Source organism: Dromiciops gliroides, chromosome 3 (assembly GCF_019393635.1).
Source record: "Dromiciops gliroides isolate mDroGli1 chromosome 3, mDroGli1.pri, whole genome shotgun sequence".
NCBI classification, from domain to species: Eukaryota; Metazoa; Chordata; class Mammalia; order Microbiotheria; family Microbiotheriidae; genus Dromiciops; species Dromiciops gliroides.
This window is the reverse complement of record NC_057863.1, coordinates 89,635,649-89,658,024: the sequence shown is the minus strand read 5'-3', so window position 1 is coordinate 89,658,024 and position 22,376 is coordinate 89,635,649. Positions and strand designations below refer to the sequence as shown.

Genomic DNA, 22,376 nt, shown 5'->3' with positions numbered 1-22,376 from the left:
AAGGAAAGAGTCAAAACTTTATTCAAGAGGAAATCCTTAAAAAAATAATTGAGTGTACAATGAATACAAATTAATTCTCTCATATGAATTTTATTCTCCAGAGAGAGAACCAAAACACTGAAATACAAAGCTGCCTGCAGGGGCTTTTGACAAAATGCTACTACAAAGACCCAAAGCTCCAGATCAAAGAATACATGTGTTGGACAAGATCTCAGAGTTCACAGGATTTAGGGCTGGGAGGGACCTTAGATTATTTAGTACAATCCTCTCCTTTTACAGAATCAGACAGGGCAAAGGGCCTTTCCTAAGATTACATACACACTAAATAGAAGGTCCTGACTCTAAATCAGTATTCTTTCTTATCATGCTACACTGTTCACCTAGGGCAATTCATTTCTGAAAAATAATCTTCTCTACCAAGCTACAAGAAGTATCATCCAGTCTCAGCCTGAAGATTTCCATTGATGGAGAATACACTAACTTATTAACCCAGCAGACTTTTGAATAACTTTTTGAATAATAACATTTATTAGGAAGTTTTTCCTTATTTTAAGTCAAAATCTGCCAATATAACTTCTACTCATTGTTTTGAATTCTGCCTTCCAGTGCCTAACAAAACAAAACCAATCCCTTAAAAAGGAGCTTTACTGATGCGTTTTGTCTTTATATCAGTTATTTCAACCCTTCCCCAATAAGCCGTCTTGAGACAAAGGAAAACAATTAAAAAAAAGAAAAACATTCTATACAGTGATCATCTCTGACAGTAAATATCTTTCCTAGTAATCATAATAATCTATGAGGGAAAAGGTAAATTTCATTATCTAGAAGACCTTCAATACTCAGATTTTGTTTCACTTTCCATGACCTTTTCATATAGACTGTTGTAGCCTTCATCTTTTTTTCCTGTTGATACCACTTCAGATACTTGGAAGACAACTTTCCTATTTCCTTAAATTCTCTTTTCCCCAGGCTGGACATCCCCAGTTCTTTCACCCAATGATTTTTAATTACCTCACAATTCTGGTCACCTTCCTATGGACATGTTCCAGCTTTTCAATGGTTCAATGATCAATATGATAGAGAACAGAACATGATACTCCATACAAGGTCTGACCAAGATAATAAAATGGACATTCATGTAATATCTTCCCACATTAGACTGTAAGCTCATTAAGGGCAGGGCCTTTCTTACTAGCTGTGTCACTTAACCTCAATTGCCTTAAACACCTGGGACCGTATCCAGTCATCCTGATGCATATCTTGCCCCTAGAACCAAATGACTCTGGAGAAGGGAGTGAGGCTGGTGACTCTACAAAGCCCTCTCACTTAAATCCAATTCATGGCAAGTCATAAAATCCAAGAAAAAACACAATTAGCAATCCAGTAATTAGTCACAAATTACCAACATTAAACCTAGCAGCATTAAATTACTTTAAGCCTCATTATTTTGTCTAAACTCAAAAGAACATAGGTTTTCCTTATTTTCACAAAGAAAAATTCATTTGTTTAAACTGATTCAGCTTAGCTTGACTAGATTTCAACATAGTATGGTCCTGTTAAAAAGTCACTGAGTCATTACACAGAAGGGAAGCTAATCAATTAGAAACAGCTAGAACAGGCAGTGATATCTGAATCTATCTTAAAAAGCAAAGGAGGGTCAGCTGGTGGTGTAGTGAATAAAGCACTGGCCTTGGATTCAGGAGGACCTCAGTTCAAATCCAGCCTCAGACACTTGACACTTACTAGCTGTGTGACCCTGGGGGCAAGTCACTTAACCCTCATTGCCCAGCAAAAAAAAAAAAAAAAAAAAAAAAAGCAAAGGAAAGATTTCCAGCAAAGATGGCTGATTGACAGAAGCAAAGAAACTCAGAAACTTCAGGGAGACCAAAGTTAAACCAGAGACGCCTGTAGCTAGAGTGATCCTCTGAAAAGAGTCAGGAAGACCTGAGGGTCACCAAGAAAACCCTAGGGTGACTACATAATGGGGAGTGGAAAGTATACCTAAAGTCCCAAGGAGCAGCAGTGATCAAGATGGGTGTGGCAGGTACGGTGGCAGTTGGAGGACACCCCAGAACTCCAGGTCCCGAGACAAAATGGAAGGCTTTTAACATCCAATACTCAGAACTTCAAAGATCCAGGCAGTCTAACCCTGGGAAGAGGAGATCAGCAAAAGAACCCAGGGGCTCACATAAAGACCAAGTATGACTGACCATACCACCCTGAAGGGGGCAGAGCTTGGCTCTTCAAAGCCACAGTTCATGGAAACTGTGGGGATGCCCATCAACTGGCGAATGGCTAAACAAGCTGTGGAATATGATCGTGATTACTGTGCTATAAGAAATGATGAGCTTGTTGATTTTAGAAAAATATGGAAAGACTTGAATGAAATAATGAAGAACAAACAGAACCAAAAGAATACTATATATGGCAGCAATAATAATTTTAAGAACTTGGAACGGCTAAGTCATTTTGAGTATTATAAATAATCAACTACAAAGGACCTATGAAGGAAGATGCTATCTGCCTCCAGAGAAAGAACTGATAAGTAGAAGTATGTCTAATGATTTTTCATATATAATTCATATTTGTGTCTAATGGTAGCCCTCTATAGGGCATGGTGGGGAGGAAAGGGAAAAATATAAAAAGTACACAGCAGAGAATAAAAGAAACTTTAGAAGGAAGCATAGAATTCTGCAGAGTAACTTTGAAAATGATGCATAGTTTTTCAAAAAAAGTAAACAATGTGAAATGCTTTTAAAAAAAGTCCTAGTTCATGAACTAAAGTGTGAAAGACAAAGGAGAAAAATGCTATCCACCTTCAGAGAGAGATATGAGCTCTGAGTGCAGATTGAAGCATACTCTTCATTCTCCTGTTTCTTGCTTTTTATTTTATTTTTGCACCATGGCTAACATAAAAATTATGCCTTATATCATTTCAAATGTATACTTGATATTATATTGCTTGCTTTCTCAATGGGTGGGGAAGGGGTAGGAAGAAGGGAAAGAATATGGAACTAAAAATTTTTTTAAATGCATGTTAAAAATAGAAAATAAATTAAAGAAAAAAATAACCTTTTTTGGGGAAAGGCTTAAGATTTTTAATTAAAGCAATGCCCAATCATGTCTTTAAGGGAACTATGATAAAATGTTACCTACCTCCTGAAAGAGAAATGTTTGACACAAGGTAGATACACAAATTTTTTTTGAAATAGCCACCGTATGGATTCATTTTATGTAACTGTATTTGTTACAAAGGTTTATTCCCCTTTCTTTCTCGACATTAATGGGTGTGTATATGGGTCTGGGGGGGGGGGGAATCAGGCGCTAATAACAGTACTGTCCCTTCACCCAAAAATGGCCAATGAAAACATTTTTAGGATGCACAAAAGAAAGCAAGTTCAGAAGAAAATTCAGAAGGAACAACAAGCAAGCAGAACAGTCTTGAAAGGAACAAGTAGAATTTGTTACATACTTGTTTAAAAAAAAGGAAGTATTATGAAATGGAGATTCATAGCTCCATACAAAATTACTTTTTTATTTTCCACTGTGTGTATGGAAATACTTTTTGAGTGTTTAATACCAGAATAGAAACAAATAACCCAACCCAACCTAAGCACCCATACATAGCAGCTGCTCTAACAAAAATTCCCCGACTAGTTTCTCCCACCCTAATGTCCCCATACATTATGTACCTTGTTCAGCAGTGGGTTCTGTGCCTTGGGGCAGTGGCCAGTGAGTAAGCATTTTCACTTCTCAATGAGAATAGCACAGGATGATCACCCCAAACCACTAGCAACTCCATTGTTTACCCCCATTCCTAAAACATCTCTCTTCCTAACTTCCTTATTTCTGTTAAGAGCATCATTTTCCTTCCAGTCTCCTAGATTCCCCATCTCCCTATTATTGTCCTTGGGCCTTCAATTAAACCAAAACCTCTCTTTCAACATAATCAAAGATCTCTTAATTGCCAAATCTGATGGCCTTTCCTCAATCCTCAACATCCCTTCATCAACACCTTTCTCAATTCTCCCACTTGCTGGGCTACTCCTCAATTTTCTTTACCAGCTCTTCATTTGCATTATGCCTCCTTAATGTTCCCCAAGGTTCTCATCTCTTATATGTACACCTCCTTGGTTGCTTTATCAGTTCCAATTTATTTTATTATTATCATTTCTATGCTCTAATCTTCTAAGCTCCAGGGCCACAGCACCCTTTTGGACATTTCAAACACGATGTCCTAAAGGCATCTCCAACTCACTATGTATAAAACAAAATTCAATACCTTTCCCTCCACCTCTCTTCCAAAATTCCCTACTTCAAGAAGGCACCACCATCCTAGGTATCCAAATTTGCAACAACCTTGGCATTATCCTTGACTCTACTTTCCCGGAACCTATATATCCAGCCATTTGCCAAGTATTGTTTCTATTTCCATGACATCTCTTGCACTCATGTCCTTCTTTTATAACATCACATCTCATGTGGACTATTTTAATAGCTTCCTAACTGGTCTCTCTGGCTCAAGTTTTTCCCTTCTCAAATTCATCCTCTATACAGTTACCAAATTTGTTTTCCAAAAGTACAAGTCCAACTAATTATGTTATTTCCCCTACTCAGTAAATCATTACTGATGTTATTTCATCTTTATCTCATTCTTTTTATATTTATGTTTGTATAAGTTTTAGAGCATAAGTATAATAGTACATGTTTACAATTTATAAGTAGATATGCAATTATTAGGTGTATGTGCTCAATTTTTTTTTTAACTGCTGGAGCACACAATCAAAAAAGTGTGGAGGAAATAACCTCAAGGCCCCTTCTAGTTCTAAATCTATGATCCTATGTATCCATTTAAGGTTTTAGAGGAAATTTTTCTTCCAACATTTTAGTGTAGGAAACACTTTTAAACTTTGTATTTAAATCAGGCTTCTTATACAGAATGCTGAAACATGATTGGTAGTCTGGGTTTTAGATTGTAGATTTTAATTTGGTAACCTGCCACTCTTAAAAAGACTTTACTGAGAGGAAAACTAATATAACTTTATACCTCTCAAAGAGCATTTAGTAGGAGCATGGTTACCCTAAGTAGATTAATACTTAACCCCATTCAATTTTGTTGTTGTTGTTGTTGTTTTGGTGGGGCAATGAGGATTAAGTGACTTGCCCAGGGTCACACAGTTAGTAAGTGTCAAGTGTCTGAGACCAGATTTGAACTCAGGTCCTCCTGAATCCAGAGCTGGTGTTTTATCCACTGCGCCACCTAGCTGCCCCCAACGCCATTCAAAAAAAAATTTTTTTTTTGGTGAGGTAATTGGGGTTAAGTGACTGACTGCAGGGCTGGTGCTCTATCCACTGTACCACCTAGCTGCCCCTCCCATTCAATTTTTATGATGATTATTGTTGTTCACATTTAAAGTGCTGCCCTTTGTATAGAAAAATAAGGCTACTGACTTATCATATGACATGTACATAAAGCTTTCTCCAATAACAGTAATGTAATGACAATAATCCATCTGCATTTCCTAGCTGAATTTCTTCTAGTAAAGTTCCTTTTATGACCAAAATCTCTTATCTGAAAACTGACCAAAATTAAGATAAAGCCACTAAGTATAATTAAATGCATAATACTTCCTCAAAGCAGGTAATCTGAATATCTGATGGTTTCCCCAAAGTAACTAATTGGGGATAAATTTGACCATTAAAGCTAATGAGATTTTTCTTCAATTTTACTAATCACAAAATTGGAACCATTTTAATTAATCAATCACTTATCTAACAACTATGTATCAAGTCTAGTTTCTACCCCCAAAGAAGTTACCTTCTATCAGGGGAAGACCACCCATCAAATCAACAAACACTTATTTAGCACTTGTTAATGTGTTGGGCACTGTGCCAAGTGCTGGAATAACAAGTCCCTACCCTCAAGAAGTTCACAATCTAATGAGACAGCCTGCAAATAATATCTACGTTAAAAACAAAGAAGAACTTTGAATGTCAAAAATACTTGTATTTAGGGGTGGCTAGGTGGCGCAGTGGATAAAGCACCGGCCCTGAATTCAGGAGTACCTGAGTTCAAATCCGGTCTCAGATACTTGACACTTACTAGCTGTGTGACCCTGGGCAAGTCACTTTACCCCCATTGCCCCGCAAAAACAAACAAACAAAAATACTTGTATTTGTTCTTGGAGGCAAAAGGAAGTCACTAGAATTTACTAAGTAGGGGTGTTTATATGATCAGATCTGTATCTTAGGAAAATCACGTTAGAGGCTGAATGGAAGCTGTCTTGGAGTGGGGAAAGACTTGAGGGAGGCAGGCTATGGCAATAATCAAAGGGTGAGGTAAAAAAAGAGGACCTGTACTAGAGAGTGATAATAGCATTCAAGTAGAAAAGGAGGCATATTTGAGAGACACTCCAAAGGTGAAATTGATAGCTCTTATACGAGGGGGTGAAAGATAGTGAGGAACCAGGAGGATGCTGTTGACCTCTACAGAAATGGAGGCAGGTAGGGAGATAGTTTAGGGATATGAGTTTTGTTTTGGACGTATTGAGTTTAATATGTCTACTAGGCATCCAGTTTGAGATGTCAAAAGGCAGTTGGAGATGTGAGACCGGAGGTCAGCTGAAAATTTGGGGCAGGATTGGTAGATTTAGGAATCATCAGCATAGAGATGGTAAATATATACATGGGAGTTGATAAATAAAAGTTATGGAAGGAAAAGGCTCTGAAGAATAGGACTAAAAGATTAGTGGCATCACTGGACTAAAAGGAATGCATATTTCAGCCTCTTTTGGGGCACAGTTCCAAATTGCTTTTCAGAATGGTTGGACCAATTCACAGCTCCACCAATAGTGTACCTTTTCCTCCCCACAATCCCTCCAATATTTGTCATTTTCTTCTTTTGTCTTCTTTGCCAATTTGACGGGTTCAAGGTACAACCTCAAAATTGCTTTCATTTCCATTTTTCTAATTAGTAGTGATTTAGAACATTTTATCAAAAGATTTTTGATAGCTTGGATTTCTTCCTTTGAAACTACTAGTTCATATCCTTTGACCATTTATCTATGAGGGAATAGTTGTCAAGCTTACAAATTTGAATCAATTCCTTATATATATTGGATATGAGACCTTTATCAGAGGAATTTGTTATAAAAATTTTTTTAAAGTCATCTGTTTCCCATTTCTTTAATGTCATTCTGTAGTTATTCCCTATACATTATCCAATTTAGTCCTTCATGTCCTATCAGCTGCTTTGTTAGTTTCAATTCCAGGAATATCCTGCATTCCTCAGTTTATTACCTGAAATCTCATCAACATGAAGATTGATTCAGCTTTGATAATTCAATACCTCAGCACCCTCAGTTGCCTCTCTCCCCTTACTGGAGAATACAGCAATAAACTTCTCCTTTCTTTATTAGTAGGCTCAGAATTTTCCATCTAATTCTTCATTTCCCATCAGCTGCTTTGCTTGGTAACCCCCTCCCTTTTCAGCTTTCTTTTATATATTGTCTTTCCTCGTTAGATTATAAACTCCTTAATGTAAGGATTCAGTCCTTATTTGTATCCCCAGCCCTTACTACAGTACCTGGCACATATTGGGTGCTTAAAAATGTTTATAGAATATTGATTAGACAATCTGAATTCTTTCTTGAGCAAATAAAATCCATCTTACCTATTCGAATTTCTCAGTTCATTGCTTTAACATGGACCCAATATTCTACTTACACTAATCTCCTTAATATTACCTACACAGCCCATCCATCCTCACTCTCACACTGGCACCTTTATTGCAAGTTATTTCAGACACCTATAATATCCTCTCTCCATAAAAAAAAATCCTACATTTTCTTCAACATAAACTTTAACTACGAGGGGCAGCTAGGTGGCGCAGTGGATAAAACACAGACCCTGGATTCAGGAGTACCTGAGTTCAAATCCAGCCTCAGACACTTACTAGCTGTGTGACCCTGGACAAGTCACTTAACCCCCATTGCCCCACCCCCACCAGAACAAAAAACAAAAAAAATCTTTTAACTACCTCCTTAATAATGGTTTATTTTTTATAGGGCTTATAGTCCATTCACACATTTTTTATACTATTTTATCTACAGTTACCAGAGATGTCTTACCATTTCAATTATACTGCAAATTTATCAAAGACAAGAATCGCTTCCCTAGTGCTGGCAACACAAGTGGTCCTCAATTTACAGATGAAAATTATTAAATAGAAAACCCCAAAGAAATTTCAGATATCTCTACATAAGAAAAAAAAAATCAGACAACAGACTAACAAAAGACAACTAAAAACTCAACCACAATGTTATATTGCCCAATATGTATTATCTTTTCATTAACTATATTAACAAATATAACATCTAAAGACATAGTGAAAGTGAAGAAACCATGAAAAATAATGCCAAAACAGAAAAAAACTAATATAGATGACTAAATCTGAAACTGTGCATGTTAATATTTATATGTTATCTAATTGACTGAACTAATTCCTATCTCAAAATTTTTTGAAAATGATACTATTAGGGGCAGCTAGGTGGCGCAGTGGATAGAGCACCAGCCCTGGAGTCGGGAGTACCTGAGTTCAAATCCTGCCTCAGACACTTAACACTAACTAGCTGTGTGACCCCGGGCAAGTCACTTAACCTCAATTGCCTCACTAAAAAAAAAAAAAAAAAGATACTATTAACTTGCAGAGTCTGATACATGGAAAACTACTGACAAAGGAATATATCATTATTCAACAGAAGAAGAAATCAGTTGTTCAAAGATGTCCAAAATAAAGAGGAAAAGGTTCATTTTTTAGATAAATTTGCCATATTTTCTGTGTCCAGTGAATTTTAAGACAATAATTTGTTTTAGAATCCACACTTTGCTAATCAATATCTAATTGTTACTATATTTTGAGTAGGTCTTAATGCTACTTATATTTCAAATCTAGACACTATAATGCTGAAATTAACAAATTCACAGCTCTCAGCATAGTATTCAACTAACTTTCAGTTGTTCCTGTCTCCCCAGGGTCCCTCTTGCATCCCTCACTTCAAGGCTATCTCTTTATTGTTCAGGTATCTGTCTCCATGGCAATAAAGTACCCAAAGAAATTCTAAAATATCAAGAAAGGAACACTAATTTTTATTATTTTTGCTGTGGTTGAATCTGTTCTGGGATTCTTTAAGTAAACTATTACAAATAAATAATTTTGCCTCTTTGCCTATGCAATTTTAGTTACTTGCCTATGTAGTTTCATTTATTTATTTTCTTGCTTTTTCTTATTGCTATAGAGCTTCTAGAACTACACCAAACAACAGAGATGAGAATGGGTGTTTTGCTTTACCTCTGATCTTACTGGAAAAATTTCTGCTCCCCTGTTACAAATAACCTACTTGAAAGCAAATCCCTTTTGAAGAGGGATAAGATGAAAGAAGATGGATAATAGAATAAATATCATGGGGAAGGGAAACAGTTAACAATAGTAATCATGAAAAAGAGAAAAGGGGGAAAATGTACAAAAAATATTTATAGCAACTCTTTGTGGTGGCTAAGAATTAAGAATCAAAGGAATGTCCATCAATTGAGGAATGACGGAAGAAGCTGTGGTGGTATATGATTGTGGGGGAATGGTATTGTGCTACAGGAAATGACAAACAGGATGATTCCAGAAAAACCTGGAAAGACTCATGAACTGATGTATAGTGAAGTGAGCAGAGCTGGGAGGACATTGTGCATAGTGACAAGCAGTATTGTTCAATGAGCAATTGTGAATGACTTAACTACTCTCAGCAATGCAATGATCCAAGACAATCCCAAGAGACTAATGACAAAGCTTACTATCCAGCCCATAGAAAAACTGAAAAAAAAGAGCACTTGTGGATTGTACATATATAACCTGGTTGCTGTCTTGTGGAGGGGGGAGGAAAGGGAGGGAAAAAAATTTGGAACTCTAAATTTTATGAAAATGAATGTTGAAAACTACCCTTACATGTAACTGGAAAAAATAAATGTTTGTTGCTAAAGAAAAAAAAATAAATAAAACAAAAAACCAAAACCAAATAACCTACTTGAGCTCTTAAGAAAGACATTGTTTATCTTTTTAATGAAAGATACATGTATTCCTGTCCTTTTTGGGGTGGTGGTGGAGGTGGTGTAATGATTGGAGTGACGCCACCTGCTGGAGAGTTACTGTAGGAAAGCAATGAGGGCCAAGTGACCCACCTAGGGTCACACAGCTAGTGTCAGTGTCTGAGGTTGGATTTGAACACAGGTCCTCCCAACCCCCGGGGCTGCTGCTCTATCCACTTTGCCACCCAGCTGCCCCTATTCCTGTGCTTTTAAAAAGTATTTTAACATAAATGAGTGCTTTATTTTGCCAAACTTTTTTCTTTATCCAAAGAAAAAGGAAGATTAATTTCCCCTTTGAATGTGTGTCATGGTCAAAAGAATGAGCTTAGGAAGGAAAAAATATTTTCTGGTACAAGTTTTGTGACCTTCTGGATAAAGAACAAAGTTTACAACTAAGACATTTTATGAAAAAGCAAAAGGTATAAGACCTTTGACCAAGATAACTTCCTCCAAATCTTATCAATGTAATTCTAGAAATTCAAGTATGTAAATTGTTGGAGGAATTGTGAATTGATCCAACCTTTCTGGAGAGCAATTTGGAACTATGCCCACAGGGCTATAAAACTGTGCATACCCTTTGACCCAGCAATACCACTACTAGGTCTGCATTCCAAAAAGTTCATAAACAAAGGTAAAAGAACTCACATGTACAAAAATATTTATAGCTGCTCCTTTTATGGTGGCAAAGAATTGGCAATTAAGGGAATGCCCATCAATTCAGGAATGGCTGAACAACTTGTACTATATGAATGTCATGGAATACTATTGTGCTATAAGAAATGGTGAGCAAGCAGATTTCAGAAAAACCTGGAAAGACATATGAACTGATGCTGAATGAAGCGAGCAGAACCAGAATAACATTATATACAGTAATAGCAACACTGTTCGATGGTCAACTTTGAAAGACTTAGCTCTTCTCAGCAAATTCAATGATCCAAGACAATTCCAAAAGACTTATGATGGAAAATGCTATTCACATCCAGAGAAAAAATTATGGAGTCTAAATACAGACTAACGCATGCCATTTTCACTTTTTGGGGATGTTTTTTGGTTTTTCCTTTCTCATGGTTTTCCCCGTTTGTTCTGATATTTCTTTCACAACATGACTAATGTAGAAATATGTTTATCATGATTGTACTGTATAACCTATATCAGATTGTTTGCTGCCTTGAGGAAGGAGAAAAAATTGGAACTCAAAATCTTATAAAAATGAATGTTTGGGGGGCAGCACCCTGGATTCAGGAGGACCTGAATTCAAATGTGACCTCAGGCACTTGACACTTACTAGCTATGTGACCCTGGGCAAGTCATTTAACCCTCATTGCCCCACACCAAAAAAAGAATGTTGAAAACTATCTTTACATGTAATTAGAAAAAAATACCATTAAGTGAGAAAAAACCAGTAATTCAAATAAGAGGCAGCACAGAAGATAAAACATATTAATAAATATCTGTTTACTCTGGCCAAGTCTATGTCCCAAGGGCAAATCCTGAGGCTTTATCTACTAAGTTACAGAGAAATTACAAATTACTGTCATGCTGTTATTGGTGGTAGGAGTTCCTTCCAACAATGAAATCAAACATCTTTCAGTCAGTAACATCAAAGAAATTACCTAGGCCTAAAAGTAACAGTGAACAAATGAAATTAAAATTAAAATTGAAGTGGTAATGTTCTTCTTGCTACTTCAAGCTCACTACTAGAAGATACATCACTGCCATGAAATTAAGTAAATATCTGGTAAGGTTTTTTTGGTAATTTAAATGCTACAATTGGATGAAAATGTTGGTGAAACTGGTAAACTTCTTCTGTATGGCCAAAATGTCAAGGTTCTGGATCTATTATAATCACCTAAGTCTTCAATGAGAGCAGACACTTCAATAATATTAGTAATTAGTAAAGTGAGGAGAGCAATGGGGATTTGAGCTCAACAAATCTTTCTGTACATTAAGTTATAGAGCTCTGATACCAGCTCTACTTTTCAACCTTTAGGGCCAACCCCTCTAGGACATATTAGTATACATACACACACACACACACACACACACACACACACACACACACACACACACACGATAAATAGACAGGACAACATTATGGAACTACACAGAATATTAGCCAAAGGAAGGTGGAAATGAAGATGTTAGATACAAAAGGAAAATGGGGAGACCATAAAAAAAGATAAAAAAGTATAACTGTTCTGGAAGGAAAAACATAATCTAATAACTATTTATTGTTAGTCCCTCCCTTATTGGTGTTATATATACATACTTCATTTCAGTATACATTTCTTGGTATTTTTTTAATTAAAAAAATCCTCAAGTCAAGCAGAAAGTGATTTTAGAACTTCCAAATTACAAATATCAAAATTTATATTAAAAGATGTAAAATTTCTATGGTATTAAAAAGCTTATAAATTAGATATTTAAAATCAATTTCCAGGTCCATTTTAGATCAATTTTATATTCCGATTGGCACCTTGAAGTTCAAATGAGGTAATATTTATATGAGATAACAAGGTAATAACATAAATAATTATTCCCTTCCCTTTCCCATCACATGTCATATTTATTAAATTATAAACTCCTCAAAGGCAAGAATTATATTTTTCATCTTTGTATCCTCAGACCCTAGTGCGGTATACATAATAGGCATTTAATACATGCTGCTTGAACTGAAGATAAGCAAGAAAAAGACTAAAATCTTATTAGCTCCTCAATATCAATAACTAATTATCCTTATATATAGTTTTAAGTAATCACTAACTTGGTTTACTATTCCTCAAGGTACTGGAGTTTACTTCCATATAATGTTCAACCCAATTATATTCTACAATGACACCTGCTGGCCATTCAGAATTAGTCATTAGCTCTCCAAATAGTCTGGTATTCTGGTTACATAACAGGGAAAAAAACAACACAGGCATAAAAGCAAAAATTACTTTCAGGTATCTCAGTACATTTTTAAATAAAATTTAAGATTACAAGGATTTTACTAAAAAGGATGGGAGACATGTGAGGACAGACAAGATTGGTCAAAGGCACATAAAAATATTTAAAATAAAATGACCCTCTTTGCATTGTGCCGATGACATAAATGCTTGTTAACTGATTCTGATAAAATAGTCTTTTTTCCCACCTGAAATTCAAAATGAGGTGTCTGATTATAATGGTGAAATTACCATAGGGGAGGGGAGAGATAATATATTAGGAAGCAGTTCTGAGACTGGGTAACAAGACATTATAATACTTGAGAGTAAGTTTAAGAAAATATCATACCTCTTAAAACTACTTTTATCCTTACCTGTCTAAAAATACATGAAATCAAGAATTTTGTCTTTATCATTTAAATAATCCTATCTCAAAATTCTGTTTTTCCTGTTTACAAACCCAGGCTTTTTAATCCAGCCAGAATTTGTTCTTCCACAATGAATATTAAGTGCCTGCAATTTTGTTGCTATTTATTTCATCTTACATGCCATGTTTCAGGCATTTGCAGTCAATTATCATCTTTATAACAAAAGAATTATAACCAATTTAAACACAGAATATTTACACCTAGTTACAGCTATGACAACATTTTCAAGAATGTTCCCGTTACAAGTAAATAATACATAAGTCTTCTCAAAATCCACAGCCAACAATGTTTGTAGTTTTGTTTGTTAATTTCAGGTCACTTTCATCGCAGCATTTCCCCTAAGGTTCCTATTCTCAGGTAATAACGTTGCACCACTGAATTTCCCATTCATTACATCTCTTCCCAAAGCAAGCTCCCAATTTATACCTACCTTCTACTGTTGATACCCGAAGCTCAAGCGTTTCTTCTTTCCTGAAGGAAGAAAAGCATTCAAAACGGTGCTGTCAGGTTTGAGAATTAAAACAAAAATAAATCCACAAGACACGAAACTTTAAAGCCTGTTCCATAAAAAAACCTCTTAACCCCGAGACTTAACAAAAACAGCGGGCATATGCTCTCCGTGACTACTCCTAGTCTCACCCCTGTCGCCCGACAGTCCGCCCTCTAAACTGAGCCCAGAGCACCCGGGCCAAGGCAGAATCGTGACCCATCAACCCCTCCATCCAGGAGAGAGATGACCTGTGTCGGTATTGCTGTGTGTGAGTGTGAAATAACCACGGGTTACATAACGTGGAAGGGCTCCGAGGATTCGGCTGCCTGGTCTACACCGCTGTACCTTTTCTTCCTCGCATCCTACCTACCCCCCACTTCTACCCCATCACCTCAGGAAAGAGTCTCGTTTCACTCAGGTGCTGGCCATTCACCAGCAAAGCCTCAAGCTCGGGGCGAGGAATTCCCTCCATCCCAAGATACACCTTCTTACTCCCGGCCCCGCAGGCCCCACCTCGAACCCCAACCCTCGCACCGCCCCCGTCAGGGTCTTCCCGTGCCGCCGCCGCCGCCGCCGCCTCCGCCTCCGCCTCCTCCTCCTCCTCATGACCCTCCAGGCGTTTACCTGGGCAGCCGGAGGGTTGAAAGCAGCTGACTGACTGACCCCTCGGGCTCCCGGACCCTGTCCCTCGGTCCAGCCCCTCTAGCGCTGCGCTCTCTCTTTCACTCAATCAAGGAGGGAACCACCCATCCGCGTCGGCCGCGTCGAGTTCCTCGACCGCTCAGCAGGCGCCTACCTGTCACCGCTGCCGTCCCCTTCCTGCTCCAGGAGCCGCCGCCGCCTCTCACAGCGGCCGGCCAACTGCAACACAACAACTCGCCCTCCCATTGGGCGGCTCCACGCCCTCAACAACGGGCACGTTCATTGGCCGCTGAGCTCTCTCCACATTTCCCGCCCCCTACCCGCTGTGTGCATCACCCAAATGGTTCCGCAACCTAGATCCTCGTTCTCCTCCGCGCTCCAAGCCTCGGCTTCAGTCGCTTTTTTCCAAGGAGCCGGGACAAAAATGGTTCAGCAGTGAGACAGGCAAGTTAGGGCCTCTCTCCTGCCCCCTACCACTCTTTCATCTTCTGCGTCCCGCCCTTCCCAACTCTTCCTTGCTCTTGGAACGCTTTAACAAGCCTCGGGTTCCCCCCCAGCCCCGAGGTAGTTCCGTCCGGTCGACTTCCGTTTCCTCTTGGCTACGGTTTGGGGGGCGGGGGGGGCGGTGTTGAGATTCCAGTGTCCTCGGGAGGTCAAGATTCCTGTCAGGTAACTCCGGGGCGGGGGAGAGAAAAGACGGTCGGGTCTGGGGACAGGAAGGTGTGAAGCGTCTGCCCCCATGGTGGGGGGGGTCGCGTCGGGGGAGCAGAGGAGGGTACCCCCTTTCTCCCCTCGCCTGTTACTCTCCGTGCCCTCGGCTCTCAGACCGAGGCTCTCAGACACTGCTCCGCCTCTCTCCCCGGGTTCGGGAGACACTTCCTCCTCTTCTCCCGTTGGGAGCTCGCTCCCCGGCCCTTGAAACGGTCGGGTCACTCTGACCTTCTCTCTGTCCACTTAGTGTCTTCTGGTATGAGTGCGAGGGTCGTGCCACGATACAGTGATTGCAGCTACGGTAGTTCAGGGTACAGGCCCAATTTTATTTACCTTTATCATCCCATTCGACGACCATTATGAACTAGATGTTACCTTGTCCCCACTCGCACCTCCAATACTTAGAGAACAGACGCCCCCAACCATTAGTGCACGGAGAAGATTGAGGTCATCCGAAGGGAAGTCCATCGCCACTAACCCCCTCCTCTTCTCAATCTTCAAAGCTCCAAATCGTCGTCTGCTCTCCTTCCATCAGATGACACGTCCCTACTCCTCACTAAACCAAATCAGATGAGTTAATAGCCCGGCTTACAGGCTCTGGAAATGCTTGTTCCCTGCCTCCCCAACGGTGCTTTATTTGTGCTCTAGGTTGTAAACATTTTTATTTAAAATGTTGAGTTCCAAATCCCTCCTTCCCTTCCTCCCCCCTTCCTGAGGCAGTAAGCAATGAGATGCAGTTTTCATATGTGCTATTATATAAACATTTCCCTGTTAGTCATTTTGTATAAGAATACTCGAATAAAAGAAGAAAATGAAAGAGAGAAAAATAGCATACTATAGTCTGTATTTTCTCAGGAGGTGGATTGGTGTGCTTCATCATTAATCCTCTAGGATTGGCTTAGATCATTGTATTGCTGAAAATAGCTAGGTCATTCACAGTTTTTCCTTGAACGATATTGCTGTTACTTTGCACAATGTTTTCCTGTTTCTGCTTACTTCACTATACATCAAGTCATGTTAGTCTTTCCAGGTTTTTCTGAAATCATCCTGCTTGTCATTTCTTATAATAGTGTTCCATTACAGTCATATATCACAGCTTGTTTAGCCATTCCCCAATTGATGGGCATCCTTTTGATTTCCAATTCTTAGCTGACACAACTTGGGGGGATGTCTTTGGGATATAAACTTAGCAGTAGTATTGCTGGATCAAAGGGTATGCACAGTTTTATAGCTCTTTGGGCACAGTTCCAAATTGCTCTCCAGAATGGTTGGATCAGTTCACAGCTCCACCAAGTGGATTAGCATCCCAGTTTTCCCACATCCCTTCCAACATCCAGCGTGTTCCTTTTTTGTCATATTAGTCACTCTGATGTGAATGAGTAGTTACCTTGGTGTTGTTTTAATTTGCATTTCTTTGATCAATTCACTCAGTCTTTATAATAAAGAAGGAAAGAAAGATCTTCCTTTGACCTTTTAACCTATATAATTACTATCCCATATTTTTCTTGCCCTTCTGTCCTGACTTTCTTTAAAAGATTCTCTGTAGTTGATGATTCCACTTTCTCACTACCTGTTCTTTTCAACCTTTTCCCCTAGACTAAGTGGGGGGTGGGGGAAAGATGGAGTTGGACCCCCATTGTTCTGTTGAAACTTCTCTCTTTTTAAGCAGTGGCATTCTATTTGCCAAATTGAATGGCCTTTTTGCATTACTCATTTTCATTGTGTGTTTGACCCTTGGTGTTACAACTCCAATACAGTAGTCTTTCCTCTTCCCTTTGCTTCTCAGCCTTTTGTTAGTATTTCATCCTCTTTCCAACTCCTTAAGCACAGAACTGATACTTCAAGGTCACAGATGTGTTACTCTCTCTATAACTTGACTTTAATTTGTGACTCCAGGCTATTATTATAGTACAAAGGTATTCTATAAGGGCCTGTCCTTGGCCTTCCTCTCTCTCTACAATCAGTCCCTTGTTGACATCATTACCACAGCTTCAGCGGCTGTCTTTCTGCAGATGATTGCCAGATTTTTTATCTCCACTCCTGTCCTGTCTTAGCTCTAAACTCACATCTTTTAAGTACTTATAGGACTCTAATACCTAGTATCTCACTGTCACTTTAAACTCCTCAGGTCTAAAACCAGTTTTAGTATAGGATTTTAAGTTTGGAGAGTATATTAGATACAATTTAATCCAATGACTTTTTATGACTTAGGATATTTGAAACCCCAAGATATTAAACGATTTATGCAAAGTACATTATACAGGTTTTCTGTGAAGATCAAATAAATGACATAATGTATGTAGAGTACTTTGCAAACCTTAAAGCACTATACAGATAAAGCTGTTGTTACTTGTGAACTGAAGGGCAAAGATACTGTGTGATGTTGTAGAGTATTGTTGTCTAGGTATCTCTTCTCTCTATTACAATATAAACTGTTGAAGGCAAAGGGTGCCATATATGTCTTTGACATCTTCCCTTGTATCCAACTGTTATTTTTCATCGTTGTGTCCCTGGCACAGCTCCCTAGACATAGTAGGCATTTATATTTGTTGAATTTTAAAAGCAGTAATATCAGTGGACAATGTTGGTTCAAATTATTAAAAGTTCCTACCCTTTCTCTTTTTTTTTGGTGAGGCAATTGGGGTTAAGTGACTTGCCCAGGGTCACACAGCTAGTAAGTGTTAAGTGTCTGAGGCCGGATTGGAATTCAGGTCCTCCTGAATCCAGGGCCGGTGCTTTATCCACTGTGCCATCTAGCTGCCCCCCTACCCTTTCTCTTAAACAATAAACTACAGAAGTGGAAAGTAACACAATCTGTCACGCTCTTTTAAGGCTATTTTTCCTAAATTTTTAATTAGGGGAGGGGTTAGGAATGTAAGAAAGTAATATATCAAAATGGGATTTTTAAGTCCCTCCCCCTCAAGCCCCCATAAAAGCCTTCTTTTTGCAGTGTGCCATTTGGCTTATTTGTGTGCTTACCAAGCTTAGACTAGACAGCTTGACCTGGTTTCCTCACATCATGTCACTGTTTTCTAGGCTCTTCAGTTGTTAGAAGGAAAATAGCATTTCAATGAGTCTCTAATGCTAGCAGGACCATGTATGAAGGGCATTTGAATTGGTCCTGATGTAGTTTTTACCTCATACAGCACCAAAGAACAGTACCTAAACTGGAGTGGAAAAATACTGCATTCCTTCCCCCCATATGGTGAGGATACCTTAATTCTTTAATCTCTGGCACATTTATTAATCTAAATAATCTAGAAGAAAAATGAAGAATTTGTACTTCCCAACATCACCTGCCAAAAAAAATTATATCTCTTCTCTCAAAAAATTGTAATTTACAGATGTTACTTAAATGTATACAATTTTACTCTTTCCAGAGCACTTTAATACATAAAGGGAATATTTAATTTATGGATGAAAATGATGGAAGGGGGAAAAAGCTTTTTTGTTTGTTTTAAAGATTCTTAACATTATAACCACCAGCTTTAGCTGCACCGTCACAATTTAGCTTTAAAATTGAACAATCAGCAATTGTTTATAAGTGATTACTATATGCTAGGTAGTGTGCTGATCCATTGGGATCCAGAGAAAGACCAAAACTGTTCCTGCCCTCTAGGAATCTATGGACATTCAAGTGCAGAATGAAGTAAGCATAACCAGAAAATTATTACACAATATTACACAACTACAGCAGTGTAAGTGGCCCCAAAAAAAATCCCACCATGAAATAGAATGCTGTATAATCATAATGACCAAGCTTGGCCCCAAAGAAGGGGTGATAAAATGTACCCTTCTTTGTAGAGTTGGAAAACTATGGGGATGGGACATTGAGTGTAATACTGCTTGACTTAGTTGATGTATTGATTGCTTTTTGCTAAAGTGCCTTTAAAAAAACAAATTTAATTAGGAATAGCTTGCATGTTAGGCATGAGGGGAATGATATGTTCAGAAACAAAGATGTTGTAAACATAAAAGATAACAAGGTTTGTTTATTTTTAATTTAAATCATATTAGCAAATGTCTTGAAAGTAGAAAGAGCACTTGATTTAAAGCCAAAAGATTTGGGCTCCGATATTGAGTTCAGATATTTCATTCCGCTTTTGCAAAATGAAAGGGTTAGAGTAGATCTCCAAAGTGCCTCGCAGCTCTAAATCAGTATTTTATTTGATGAACGTGGAAATAAAATCAGATGAAATGGCTCCCAAATGGTATTGTTGCCATAGGATCATAACACTTAACTCAATGGGACCTGTTGTGATCATCCAGTCCAGGGGTGTCAAACATTACCCCATGCAGTCTGCCAGGGAACAGAAACCACTTGGAGACCTCATTGACATATGTTTAGCTAAACTAACAAAAATTCAAAAACGTAAATAACATGTTATTTTCTAAGTCATTGTGTGACCTGCAACTAGCCTTAGATGTGGTTTGATGATCCCCCTTTCCATTTGAGTCGGACACTCCTGATCTGGTACAGTCACCGTCTTTTACAGATGAGGAAATCAAGGCCCAGAGACTGTGACTGTTCATGGTAATACAGATATAAATATCATATCTGAGAATCAAACCTAGGTCCTCTGGTTTCAGATTGAATCTTCTCTCTATCATATCATACTTCAGCTGATATTTTTTAAATGGACTGATCCTCTATACACCAGTTTTCTTGTACTACTCTGCATTTTAAATTTCTATATGTTCTATGACAACTGCTGGGTTACCCTGATTAATCCTGTAATTTCTCTTTCAATGAAAGGTTCTTACCTAGCCATAAACCCTCTTAATCGTTGTAGCATCATTAAAAACCCAACTTGGTTATTTACTAGCTATGTAATCCTGGAATTGGGGTTATGTGATTAAAAAAAACCTAACAATGTGATAAAATTGAGGTAATGCCATTTGTTCTACCTACCTTACAAGGTTGCAATTCAGCAAACATTAAGTTCTTGCTATATTCAAGGGACTATTACTTTGACAAAAGAACTTTAAGGTTTACAAAATGTTCTAAAGATGTAAGCTATCATTGAGAGATAAAGCATTTATTAAGCCCTTATTCTGAGCCAGGCACTGTACTAAGCATTGGAGTTATAGAAATAAGCAAACAAAAAAGGACTTACCTTTCTTATGATTAACCTTTATCCTGAAATCATAGGCTATATATTTCTTGCTTATTTTTATTTCTTTCTATAGACATGGCACATGGACATGAGCATGGACATGGACATGGTCATGGAAAAATTGAACTCCCTGATTACAGACAGTGGAAGATAGAAGGAACACCACTACAGCGAATCCAGGAGAGGTTGGCTAAGCAAGGTCTCAGGGATCCATGGGGACGGTAAGAGGACCTCAATAGCTTGGATATAATCATCCCATAACATCAGTTAGAACCTCAGTTTTCATTTTCTATATATCCTTTCATGAAGTAAAAAAAAATTAAGTGTGTTATATTGACTTTTTGTTAACTGTACTCTCTAGTGTGCAGCAGGGGTCCTCCTGATTGGAGATAAAAACTTTTCCATACATATCACATAATGTAGGGAGGAGTGAGTCATAGCATATTTTTTGCTCTAGAAGGGAGGTTATCATCATCTAAATTGATCTTATGTTTAGTCGCTAATAATTTCAGTCAGGGATTTTAGGAAGAATTTTGAATTGTAATCTGTATTTGTCCAGGGTAAATGCAGTTGTAGGGCAATTAGTCATACCCAGTGTTATTCAAATATATCAAGCAAGATATTATTTTTAAATATTAAATCATTTTCCCCAATTATATGTAAAGACAGTTTTTCACTTTTTTTTGTTAATTTTAAGTTCCAAATTTACCTTTCTTTTTTTTTTTTTTAATAAAGTAGCAAGAAGGAAAAATGCCAGAACAAGAAACAATAATTTGTACTTCTCAGTGTAGGTTCCTCTTTCTTGAAACCATTTTAATCATCTTTATGTGATTGTAGTCTTATGCCTGGCTGGATCCATCCCAAAGACCCAGGATTTTATTAAATACTCTTATGGACACAAAAGAAGAATCAGGCTGAATAACTCTTAATTCAGTAAAATCCAAAGTAACAAAATTACTATGATTCATAGATTATCTTTTTTTTTTCATCTTAAGTTCAGGTATAAATAAACCCACCTATCCTATTCCATGGAAAAGCAGCTAATTGATTGTTATTAGGTCCTCTGCATATGTCTTCCTTAAAGTTAGGGATTTAGAAATGAAATTTTTACAACCAGGTATTGTGACAAAAATTATTTTTTCTGATTTTTTTTTTTAACCCCTAGCAATGAAGCTTGGCGATACATGGGTCGTTATGGAAAACCTGCTACCTTGTGGGCTGCTTTGTCAAGAGGATTCAAATGGGGTTTTGGAGCATTTTTATTAGCTGTTGGAGTGGAATATTTCCTAACTGCTCCAAAGAATGAAGAGGAACATTCTTCTAAACACTGAAGTTAAGACATAGAGGAATTATAGCTAATTATTTAGAGTGAATGTTAAAGATTAATATTAAAATTTTACTTGGTAAAAGAACTTGTATGCCTGGTTTTGTTGTTGTGTCCAAGAAAAATCTATAGCATACCAAACTCTGAGTTTGGATCAGAGTACTTAAGGTGGTATATATACTACTAGGTGCGTGCTCAGATATTTCTGTGGAAGCTGATTGTGGTTCTTTTGCCATTATCTGCAAGATGAAAGTTCATAGGTTATGTATATAGTACAAATTCTATTACAAACTCTTCACTACCTAATCCTGTTTGGTGACCCAAGCACATTTTCCCTTAAGCTATTATTTTCTGCTCTTGAAGTCAAACATTTACTAAATTCTTACAATATGCTATGTAGACCTTTATGTTAAATTATAGAATACAAAGATGAAAAATCGCATAGTTCTTGCTCTTATGGAGCTTATAGTCTTTTTTTTTTTTTTTTTTTTGGTGAGGCAATTGGGGTTAAGTGACTTGCCCAAGGTCACACAGCTAGTAAGTGTTAAGTGTCTGAGGCCGGATTTGAACTCAGGTACTCCTGACTCCAGGGCCGGTGCTCTA

At 37.9% G+C, this 22,376-nt stretch overlaps 2 protein-coding genes across 8 annotated transcripts in view; one reads left to right on the top strand and one right to left on the bottom strand.

The window, feature by feature from the left end:
• Positions 1 to 14,821, bottom strand: part of FAM126B (family with sequence similarity 126 member B) — a 77,543-nt gene extending 62,722 nt beyond the window's left edge. For 3 of the 6 annotated variants that reach the window (XM_043991676.1, XM_043991672.1, XM_043991677.1), the window contains exons 1-2: positions 14,604 to 14,769; positions 13,920 to 13,960 (exon numbers count right to left, since the gene is read on the bottom strand). The gene's annotated coding sequence lies outside the window, so the exon portion shown is untranslated. The other 3 variants (XM_043991673.1, XM_043991675.1, XM_043991674.1) reach the window with 3 other exon arrangements.
• A 98-nt stretch (positions 14,822 to 14,919) lies between these two features.
• On the top strand, positions 14,920 to 21,858 carry NDUFB3 (NADH:ubiquinone oxidoreductase subunit B3). Of its 2 annotated transcripts, none has more exons than XM_043995609.1 (3): positions 14,920 to 15,065; positions 20,523 to 20,670; positions 21,615 to 21,858. In XM_043995609.1, the coding sequence occupies exons 2-3, from the start codon at positions 20,525 to 20,527 to the stop codon at positions 21,778 to 21,780; spliced, it is 312 nt and encodes a 103-aa protein (XP_043851544.1). In that variant the 5' UTR covers positions 14,920 to 15,065; positions 20,523 to 20,524; the 3' UTR covers positions 21,781 to 21,858. The 2 variants fall into 2 exon arrangements, with proteins under 2 accessions (XP_043851544.1, XP_043851543.1); XM_043995608.1 differs by lacking the exon at positions 14,920 to 15,065 and adding an exon at positions 15,164 to 15,290.
• The last annotated feature ends 518 nt before the right edge of the window (positions 21,859 to 22,376 follow it).

What these genes read in the sequence shown, in the direction of transcription:
- NDUFB3 (XM_043995609.1), top strand. Translation starts at nt 20,525, where the DNA reads ATGGCACATGGACATGAGCATGGACATGGACATGGTCATGGAAAAATT. An exon ending in CTCAGGGATCCATGGGGACG is followed by an intron (nt 20,671 to 21,614) that starts GTAAGAGGACCT and finishes TTTAACCCCTAG; the next exon opens with CAATGAAGCTTGGCGATACA.